This window comes from Hippocampus bargibanti, linkage group LG10, assembly GCF_051943395.1.
Source record: "Hippocampus bargibanti isolate YZ-2025 linkage group LG10, ASM5194339v1, whole genome shotgun sequence".
NCBI lineage: Eukaryota > Metazoa > Chordata > Actinopteri > Syngnathiformes > Syngnathidae > Hippocampus > Hippocampus bargibanti.
The window spans coordinates 21,032,609-21,042,550 of NC_142743.1; the positions used below are offsets into that span (position 1 = coordinate 21,032,609).

General features: G+C 38.6%; 2 protein-coding genes across 4 annotated transcripts; one reads left to right on the plus strand and one right to left on the minus strand.

Annotated features, from left to right (window-relative positions):
- The first annotated feature begins 1,698 nt into the window (after positions 1–1,698).
- kpna7 (karyopherin alpha 7 (importin alpha 8)) lies at positions 1,699–6,795 on the plus strand. Its single transcript, XM_089006324.1, has 12 exons — positions 1,699–2,637; positions 2,718–2,861; positions 2,939–3,024; positions 3,245–3,413; positions 3,507–3,606; positions 3,790–3,872; positions 4,018–4,104; positions 5,181–5,357; positions 5,452–5,685; positions 5,774–5,956; positions 6,037–6,183; positions 6,676–6,795. The coding sequence occupies exons 1-12, from the start codon at positions 2,572–2,574 to the stop codon at positions 6,766–6,768; spliced, it is 1,569 nt and encodes a 522-aa protein (XP_088862450.1). The 5' UTR covers positions 1,699–2,571; the 3' UTR covers positions 6,769–6,795.
- xpa (xeroderma pigmentosum, complementation group A) lies at positions 5,761–9,836 on the minus strand. Of its 3 annotated transcripts, none has more exons than XR_016116244.1 (8): positions 9,636–9,836; positions 8,971–9,257; positions 8,790–8,895; positions 8,420–8,703; positions 7,393–7,543; positions 6,878–6,979; positions 5,988–6,114; positions 5,761–5,893 (listed from the first exon to the last, which is right to left on the minus strand). XR_016116244.1 is itself a non-coding variant. In XM_089006325.1 (5 exons), exons 1-5 carry the CDS (start codon positions 9,728–9,730, stop codon positions 7,389–7,391), a joined length of 927 nt encoding a protein of 308 aa, XP_088862451.1. In that variant the 5' UTR covers positions 9,731–9,836; the 3' UTR covers positions 7,251–7,388. The 3 variants fall into 3 exon arrangements, 1 of the variants encoding a protein (XP_088862451.1); XR_016116243.1 differs by having other exon boundaries at positions 6,823–6,979; XM_089006325.1 differs by lacking the exons at positions 5,761–5,893; positions 5,988–6,114; positions 6,878–6,979 and having other exon boundaries at positions 7,251–7,543.
- Positions 9,837–9,942: the final 106 nt, after the last annotated feature.

Below are 9,942 nucleotides of genomic sequence, written 5' to 3' on the forward strand. Positions count from 1 at the left end.
GCACTACACATCTGCTGAGTGTTAAGATGGCAATATATTGTAATTCTCCTTCCTGTTTAAGAGCATTCGTGAGTATACAGCGGTACTTGGATATTGGACCACCTCAAAGACTACAAAGGCAATACATTGGATTGGATTAACCTTTAGTCGTCCCGCAGGGGGAGAAATTTACATTTCACAGCAGCAAAGTTATGGAAGGAAGAGGAAAGAAAGAAGTAGAAAAACAAAATACTGGAGATGCTGGAAAGGCAGCCACTCTCGTGGCACCCTGTAGACGTCAAAATACTTCACTCTGTTGGAATGGACTAAAATTTGCATTCAAAATATGACTCGAGAAATTCTCAATGTGAGAAACATTTTTTTATGTCCATCAACAAAAGTAGGTTGAATCTGATTTGTATTTTTATGAAGATCACTAAAAAGTAGGACAATACTTTTGATACAAATTGAGAAGCATTGACAGAAGGTTACTTATCAGCAGTACAATCATTAGAATCTGTCGACTTGTTCAAAAATCTTACATGCCAGCTTGTCTGTGACTGTAAAGTGTCCTTGAGAGCTTTGAAAGGCACTGAAAATGTAATATATTATTATTATTTGTCCTGAAATGAGCAATGGTTTACTGGGACCGCTACAGTGTTGTGCCCACAGGCTATTTACACAATCCGGCATCTTTTCCATCAGAAACAAATGTTCCATTTAACACACGCACACACATGCGAGTCATTTTGATGGATTAGCCTGTATGGTGTGCTCTACCAATTAGTGACAGGTGGGGTTTGAAGAGGCAACATGAATTATTAATAGCATAGTAAATTTGTGGTGAAGAATGAAAGTGAAATGAACACAATGACAAAATTGTAGAAAGGCTTCAACTACAGAACAAATATGATAATGTTTTACAATAACATTGTCTTTAGTTACAATCTAGCTCAGAAAATCAGATAAATGCAAATATTGAGAACTTGAAGTCAAATATAATAACAGGCAAAAGATCTCAAAATTATCTAAATAAAATATAAAGTACATACCATGTCTTCGGCGGCAGAGCACCAGTTTGTGTTAACCTGAAGTTGTCCCATTGTCAGTGTGCAAACATGATTAAGCACAGAAGCCTAATAATATCTGTTGATCACGAGACCAGGCCAAGACCTAATTGTTTATCATACCATCCACAGTCATGGCTTTAAGAAATAAAATGTTTACAGATATTAATGTTGCACGAATACACACACAATGCAAGCAGGAACAAAGCTAAAAAGGCATAACTTGACACTGCTTAGAATTCAAATACTTTCATAACATTGTGATTTTTAGATATACATACTTGAATTAACGAGCCATTGTCTGGCGTTGGCGTTCTTTGACGTTTGACAACTCTGACTTCTTGATTGCTAGCGAATAAAAGCATGAGATTTTGACGCTGAGATGGTACACAAGATCAAATCTGCTGCAAATAAATTAAGAGCAGTAAAATCGCGATTTTTTTAAAATATATATAGATGCGTTTCTGCTTATAATTGTGTGTGAAAATTATTCTGGATACGCGTGAATGAAGGCAGTGGGCGTTATGACGTGGAAACATGCACGGCCACTTGTCGACTGATGCCTCAACTAAAAAAAAAAAGTTTATTTCCAAATTCCTGACACAAACACACTCATTAAGTATGAACCTAGAAGGGCGGTGTGGCTCAACGCAGCACATGATTGTAGTAATTGATTATTAATGAACATTAATGAACACTAGCTGTATCGAACCCGGTCAACGATGACGTGTGTACTGATGTCCAAAAAGTTTATTGTGGAACACCGTGAAAACGAAGACATTTAACACAACAATCAACATTACTACAATCTGTTCGACAAGACATAAATAAGCAAATTAATAACGTACCATGTGGACCGTGTTAACCGAAAGTAGTTAAACTTTAATGACGTTCTACAGTATTGTTCTCTCTCGCACCTCGAAGTACGTATCACGGAACCGGAAGTGTCCATAACAAAACATTCCAAATAAAGTATTGGGGATTTTAAGAAAAACATAAATATGAAGGCACACATAGAAACGTTCAACACTTTTACAAAACAAGCCCAAATAAATTATATTTTTGTTGTCATGGCAACCAATGACAATATTGGCGCCGCTTACACTAACACAATCTAAACTCGAGTGAATATGTCATCATTCTTAATTACACTCTCTCCTCCAAATTGGTATTGCTGGTTTATTGTAGTAAATAAATGTAAAACGAAATCAGGTTGCGTCCTCCTGGTCTAGATTGTGTTGTGCTGCCATCTACAGCCCAAATTCGTGTGCAGCATCTCGCGTTCTAGTTGTCATTGCTGAGCACACAAATGTAACTAAGACAATCCTGAGTATATTTGATTGGCTACTTTTACGATGGCTTCTTGCACGCGGTCAATCAAGCACCACATTAATTGGCTGATTGCATACAACACCTGCAGATGTCGTACTTAAAAATCTGCCCAGTGCAGACCAGCGCCTTATTGTTGCTCATTGAGGCGTTGGAGGACGCCGAACGACCTCAACCTCCTTCATTGTAGCTCATCATGCCCAACAAGAATGCCCCCGAAGCCCGCATCAGTCGTTTCAAGAATAAGGGGAAGAACCTGGCCGTAAGTTTGACTTCATAACGGGGTTGATAGCGAGTTTAACGAATTCTCCAAATAGGCTCTTATATTGCCTTTGTGTCCAGAAACTCCGAGAAAGGAATTTATCGGAGTGTATTGAGTTGCGCAAAACTAAAAAAAATGAGAGCTTGATGAAGCGAAGACACATCACGTTGTCTTCTCTTCCCGACGAAGATGCCCTATCTCCGACAAATATCACTAATGATGAGGTCAGCTCGTGGACGCTTGACATTTTGGAAAGCCTTCACTTGCCTTACGCAACTGCTTAACGACTTTATCGTTGTAGGTCGTCACTTTAAGCATGGAGGAAATTGTTAAAGATATAAACTCGAACTGCATGGATGCTCAATTTCGTGGATGTCAGGCTGCTAGGTGAGTACAGTAATGGTGTGCGTGTTAGTTCACAAGACAGGTTGATTTGGATTATACTGCGTATACGACTAACGGTTAAATGAAATGGGACGATTTTCCGCAGAAAACCTGATTTACGTCTCACAACACACTATCCCGCCTCACAGCGATTGGGAGTGACCGAGTTCTATAAGATCTTGAAACTGTTTCAAAAGTGATAACGTTTGATGCCCTTTTACAGAAAACTACTTTCGCAAGAGTCTAACCCTTCACTGCAAGAAATCATAGACGCTGGTCTCCTTTCCCGCTTTGTGCTCCTCCTGAGTATGGACGATGAGCCCAATCTTCAGTTTGAGGCCGCTTGGGCGCTGACTAACATTGCCTCAGGAACATCTTTGCATACAAAACAGGTGAGAGTGTTGTAGGCACACCAATGTGACATAGCTTTTTTTTAACTTTCCATTGAAAGAATTGAGGCAGGAACATTCAATTTGTGTACACAGGTGGTAGAGCATGGCGCTGTGCCCTGTTTTATTTCTCTGTTGGCATCGCCACATTTGCACATCAGTGAGCAAGCTGTATGGGCCCTTGGGAACATTGCAGGTGATACGCTGAATTAACTTCAGCAAGACAATAACTTTAGGGTATATAATGAAGCTTGTGGCTTATCATTTTGAGTTTAGCATTTTAAAACGCGTTTGTCAAAAAAGCACTTTTCTTGTGCTCTGCCTCCAAGATGGGTTTTTCATGCTTCTGGTTTTTTTCCTTTCTGATTGTAATTTGCAGGTGATGGTCCAAACTATAGAGATTTTCTCATTGAATGTAACGTGATTCCTGCCTTACTGGCACGGGTCTCTCCAGAAACGCCTGTAAGTGTTTTTTTTTTTTTTGTTATACTTGATCATTTGTGGTCATCCAAGTTGTTGCTTTAATAAATAAATATATTGACCAATAAATATTCTTAGAATGTAATTTGCAGCCTTTTGTGAATTTAAATATGTCCATCCCTTTCAGGTGGGTTATCTACGCAACCTAACTTGGACATTGTCAAACTTGTGCAGGAATAAAAACCCATTTCCACCCTTGTCTGCAGTCCAACAGGCAAGTCTGTTCTGCATTACGGTTTCTGAAATGAAATGCAAAATGATCCCCATTATGTCGAGACCATTTCTGATTTCGCAGCATCAATATGATGACTTTACATTTTAGGCAAAGGCTCTACTTTTGAGTGCATTTTTTTAATGCCACATATGATGATGCATTCAATATGTAGCTTCAGAAACGCGTGGAATTTACAAAATGTACATACTCCCAAAACGCAATATTGGTACATTATGTGTAATGCATTACCAATCAACCAAATTCAATGTTCAAAAATCACCATTGTAGATTTTTTTTTTTACATAAAAAAAAAAAAATCGCCATTTTATAATTTTTTTAATAACATTTTTAAAATCTTTATATATATAATATATATTAGAATTTTTTTAATAAAATTTTTAAAATCTTTATATAAAGATTTTAAAAATTTTATTAAAAAAATTCTTATATATATATATATATATATTTTAGAATTTTTTTAGAACATTTTTAAAATCTTTATATATATATAAAATCTTTATATATATATATATATATATATAAAGATTTTAAAAATGTTTTTTTAAAATCTTTATATATATACATTTTAAAAATGTTAAAAAAAATTCTAATATATATTAGAATTTTAGAATTTTTTAATAACATTTTTAAAATCTTTATATATATATATTAGAATTTTTTTTAACATTTTTAAAATCTTTTATATATAAAGATTTTAAAAATGTTATTAAAAAAATTCTAACATATATATATATTAGAATTTTTTAATAACATTTTTAAAAATTTATATATATATATATATATATTAGAATTTTTTTTATAACATTTTTAAAATCTTTTATATATAAAGATTTTAAAAATGTTATAAAAAAAATTCTAATATATATATATATATATATATATTTTATTTTTTATAACATTTTTAAATCTTTATATATATATATATATATATATATATATATATATATATATATATATATATATATATATATTATAGTTGGTGTGGAGTGGCTGTCTTAAAACGTCGTGTAGTTCGATGTACAGCATTTGTTGATTAAACTGTTGAACTCATTCAGATCCTTCCTACACTGATCCAGTTTCTCCACCTTGGAGACAAGGACATCTTATCAGATGCGTGCTGGGCAATCTCCTACCTGACAGACGGTAACAATGATCGTATAGCTATCGTGGTCCGAACAGGTATAGTCCGCAGGTTGGTGGAACTCATGAGCCACAAGGAGCGAAGCGTCATGGTAACCAAATTCAAAACAACAGCTTGGTTGATTTTTGTCAAATATTTAGCTGAATTGATTTTTTTTTTATTTTTCTCGTACCTGTATACTTGAGACTCCTGCCCTTCGTGCCATCGGGAACATAGTGAGTGGTTCAGATTTGCAGACGGAGGCAGCTATAAATGCGGGTGTTCTTGGCATACTTCCTCGCCTCCTGAAACATCCAAAGGCCAACATCCAGAAGGAAGCGGCATGGGCTTTGTCGAACATTGCAGCTGGGCCATGTGCGCAAATCCAACAGCTCCTCACATGTGGCCTACTCCCACCTTTGGTAGAACTCCTTAGAAATGTAAGTGGTAAAGTGTTAGATTTTCAAACAATTAGGGTAACTTTCACAAATTGGCAGATGATACCAGTTTTTTTTCCCCCACCAAAAGGGAGATTTCAAGACTCAAAGGGAGGCAGTATGGGCAGTAACAAACTTCACCAGCGGGGGCACTGTGGAGCAGGTGGTGCAATTGGTGCATAGTGGAGCACTTGAGGCAATAATCAACCTTCTGCAAATAAAAGATGCCAAAATCATTCTGGTTATACTCGATGCCATCAACAACATTTTTCTGGCGAGTTGGAACAGCGCAGCTGAAGTTTGACCTGATATGACCACGACCACTCTGAGTAACTTGTATTCATTTCTGTGAAGGCCGCGGAGAAGCTCGGTGAGACGGAGAAACTCAGCCTGCTAATTGAAGAGCTGGGAGGACTTGATCGCATTGAAAGTCTGCAGAACCATGAAAATGAGATGGTGTACCAGGCAGCACATAACCTTATTGAAAAGTACTTTGTGGACGTAAGTCCATGTCCAGTGTATACTGTAGACATTTTAAATTTTACTTTGAGAGCATTCGAGGCTTAAGACTTAATTCCAGCATTAATTTCTTTGTGCTGGTGTATTTCCTTGTCTACGCATTGCATATACAGTAAAGTCTCGTTATATCGATATTCAAGGGAGTCCGAAAAAATATCGATATAACCGGGACTATCGATATATCCGACCCTGTTTGCATGTAAATTTCTACGTGCGTGCATCGAAATAGTATCGATATAACCGGGACTATCGATATATCCGATATCGATATAACGAGACTTTACTGTATTTTGTTTTAGACTTACTTGTGGGGATTTTTTAGCAAAATGACAAATGGTGAGGGGGGGGATTCATAGTCTGATTACTTAAGTACAAGATTTGGAAGCAATTATCAGTCAGAATGGCAAAAAAATGTAATTAAACACGATACAAAATGTACCGGTGGCTCATTTTACATTGCTTTTTGTCAAACAGGGTGAGATGGAGGGGATTAAGGTCGATGCCTCAACGACAGAAGATTATTTTGTATTCCAGAGCCCCGACAATGTCAAAAGATTTGAATTTTAGACTACTGAAATGTGCTAATAAATGAAAAAAAAATAATTTTCATAACAAACTGACTTGTCATTTGATTTTGGGGGTAGTGGGCCGGTTGTGTTGAACAAAATCTCCTCACCGACCAAAAGACGCTGCAGATATGAGTTATTTATGTACTGCATCTACAGTACTTGGGTGCGGTTCAAGTATCAATGGAAGCAATCTTCAGCAAATAATGGATCTGTGAAAACAAATTCAAATCAGAAAATAGTGAACTGTAAATTCACAGGGATTCGCTGCATCAGAAGTAGTACATCGCAACTCATTCACCCACCCAAGATAAACCCAATAGAGTTGTGGCCATATTAACAGAACCTGCTCCAAAATCATGTCATTTTTCCAATAAGGATGTATACCTTGTAAATATGTCCAATTTGAACATTTGAACTGCTCCACTTAACTTTATGCGGCTTGAGTTTACTGTTTTAAACAAATAAATGAACAAATGTCACGTGGGAGTGGACATTAGTTTCCATAAAATGACATCTGCATTTATCAAGTATTTATTGGAAAATGTAGACCTAAAAAGTTATTCAGAATAATGCAACAATGTAGTTCCGAGCAGGCATCATCGCACTGTAATGTCAGTATTACATCTTTTCATAGGTGAGTTCATGTCCGCAGGTCCTGCACGTTTTCTTATAGAGATCCTCTTCCGGATCAACCACGACCTCTGGTCCATATTCGTGTTGGTGAGCGCGAGTATCTTTGGTCCACACGCTACTTCTCACTGCTCGACGCAACTCTGACAAAACACAAACGCATAAAAAAGTACTTAAAGGACAACCGACGTCTCCGGACAAGTTGTGTCCATAATTTGTAAAAAATGGCTTCAAATGACTTCTACTGAGCGTATTTTACAAAGATTCCACCGCATATAGCTATATTTTACATTTTAAGACTCGCGCTGAATATTCCGGAAGTCTTGTTTTCTGAGTTGGTGACGAGTCCGTACGTGACGTCGCTGAAGGAACGCCCCTGACCGAAAAAAAAAGGACACATTGTAGCAGTCCTTCCATCACGTCAATGCATTTTGCTGTGCTTGTTTGGTCTGAAAACGTCATGTGCACCAAAAAGAGCCAGAAGAGGGCGACCAAGCTCCATATAAGGAATTTATCAGCCTGTGGAAACGGGCTGATTAATTCCTCACACGGAGTTTGGTCGCCATTTTCTGCCTCTTTTCTGGGACGTTGCATTGCAGTCCAGATGCCTCAAAATGACAGGGAAGGACTTCTTTAATCGATTGCAAACATGTATGCTTTCCTCTTCAGAACTATTTGAATCATATTCATCACTGGATGTGTAACAAGAAAGCATATTCTCCGAATCTGAAGCCATTGTTTTGATTCTCCAGCAATGCAAGACGTCTTGGCGTGACGTCACGAACTGGGGGCGGGACTTTCTGAAAATGCCCAATTCGCTCAAGTTTTTCCAGATTTTGGACACTTTGAGTCATTTTTATTGGTGTTTTGCATTTGAATAAAAATATCATACTGCGTGTTTTGGGTATTTTAGATGCTATAAAACGTTTTTCTGATGTCAGTTAGGAAACAAAAAAGTGACGTCGGTTGTCCTTTAAGCCTCCATGCACAGGTGCTCCATGCTCAGACATTGAACTAACCTTTGACTTTCTTGTTGAAGCGTTTCTGCTTCTGCACTTCTCTGTTGTCTTCCCTCGTCTCCTTGGCTTCCTCCAGCGCTGCCTCGGAACCCCACACCTCCATACTTCGCTTTTCTACATGTAGTTTAAGGTAGAGCTTCATGTCCCCCCAGCGTGGGTTGTGAGGGTTTTTCTTCAATACGAATTTGAGAGGAGGCTCTCGCACGTCCAGATCACAGTCTTTCAGCAGGTAGTTCTGCTTGGCCTCAGTTCTGGAGATCAACTTGTGTTTCCCAGTGCTGTCTCTGAAGGAGAAATACTTGAATGCTGAAAGAAGAAATGGTGTGGCAGTGACAACATGACAGAGTAAAAGTTCAGTGTATACATGTACCTGCACTTGTCACACACAGACAGATCGAAGCTGTTGCTGAGGTAGGAATCCATGAAAGGCTTTTGACAGTCATCGCAAAACAGGTAGTCTGGCTCAAGGACGGGACCTGCCGATTCACGACATTACAATACGACATGAACGAACAATTCCACAAACACACATAGGCGGCTTACGCACCAACCTGGTTGATGTACCACCCTAATGGCCGTCTGCTTCTCCTCCAAACCCTCCTCTTCAATGAAAAATCCCGCACCGGTGTCGATGGTTTTACACACTTTGGCCAAAGTCGCACTCGGCTCTGCAGTCAAAGGGCGTCTCGCTATCCGGGCTTGTCGGAGCATCAGCGCCCGCTGTCTATTCCTCTCGATTTTTGCTCGCATTGCAGCAGAAAGTTCGGTTTTGGGACACTGTTCTGCGCTTGGAATGTCCGTAACAGGCACACCCGGTGCCGCTGATGGGTCCATGTCACTCATTGGAACAATAAAAAAACGACTCAACAGGACATGAACGACGACTCGAAGCACAAACTAGATTGCTTCAAACATCCACTGTACACAGTGTCGAACGGTTACGCAACATTACAGATACGTAGAATACTGTCGTAATCCAGCTGAATACCATGCCAACGTAACGGCCATCTTGGTAAGGGCGAGTTTTCCTCTCAAAGCACACAAAAAAACGATTTTCGAGATGGTTACATATCAACGTCAAAGCGTGTGTAATGAATACAGAATATTTGAATATTTGAGGGGGGAATAAGTGAAGTGAGTGAATAAGTGAATATTTGAGGGGGGGGGGGGGGTAGTGACAAAACAATGTATAGCTCTGCAACGTTTGACCAGTTACCTTGTTGTGATCGTACGGCGTTGAACGCAACCAAACGGAGCACAATATCGCATCATGCGTATTCTTCGGCTTTGTTGCAGTCCATACACTAACATTGCACTGGGCTATTTGCCCCTACAGTGTTATCGTTTCCAAAGAAACGCACCATAAACGAGGCGTTAATAAATCTGCTTCAGGTATGTTCACATCTATGGGATATGCAAAAATGACAGCCTCATTTGTCGAAACGTCTTCTTCTTCACAGTTTCGTGTAATGGTTATAGTCACTACCGCCATCGCGTGGTATGTATGTGTACTGCATACTGTA

Excerpts from the sequence above, each read along its gene's own strand:
- kpna7 (XM_089006324.1), top strand. The coding sequence starts at position 2,572 with ATGCCCAACAAGAATGCCCCCGAAGCCCGCATCAGTCGTTTCAAGAAT. Across the intron at positions 2,862-2,938 it reads CAAATATCACTAATGATGAG|GTCGTCACTTTAAGCATGGA; the intron begins GTCAGCTCGTGG and ends TTATCGTTGTAG. Across the intron at positions 4,105-5,180 it reads CCTTGTCTGCAGTCCAACAG|ATCCTTCCTACACTGATCCA; the intron begins GCAAGTCTGTTC and ends GAACTCATTCAG.
- xpa (XM_089006325.1), bottom strand. The coding sequence starts at position 9,730 with ATGTTAGTGTATGGACTGCAACAAAGCCGAAGAATACGCATGATGCGA. Across the intron at positions 9,258-9,635 it reads CGCCGTACGATCACAACAAG|TGACATGGACCCATCAGCGG; the intron begins GTAACTGGTCAA and ends TGTTCCAATGAG. Across the intron at positions 7,544-8,419 it reads CTTCAACAAGAAAGTCAAAG|AGTTGCGTCGAGCAGTGAGA; the intron begins GTTAGTTCAATG and ends GTGTTTTGTCAG.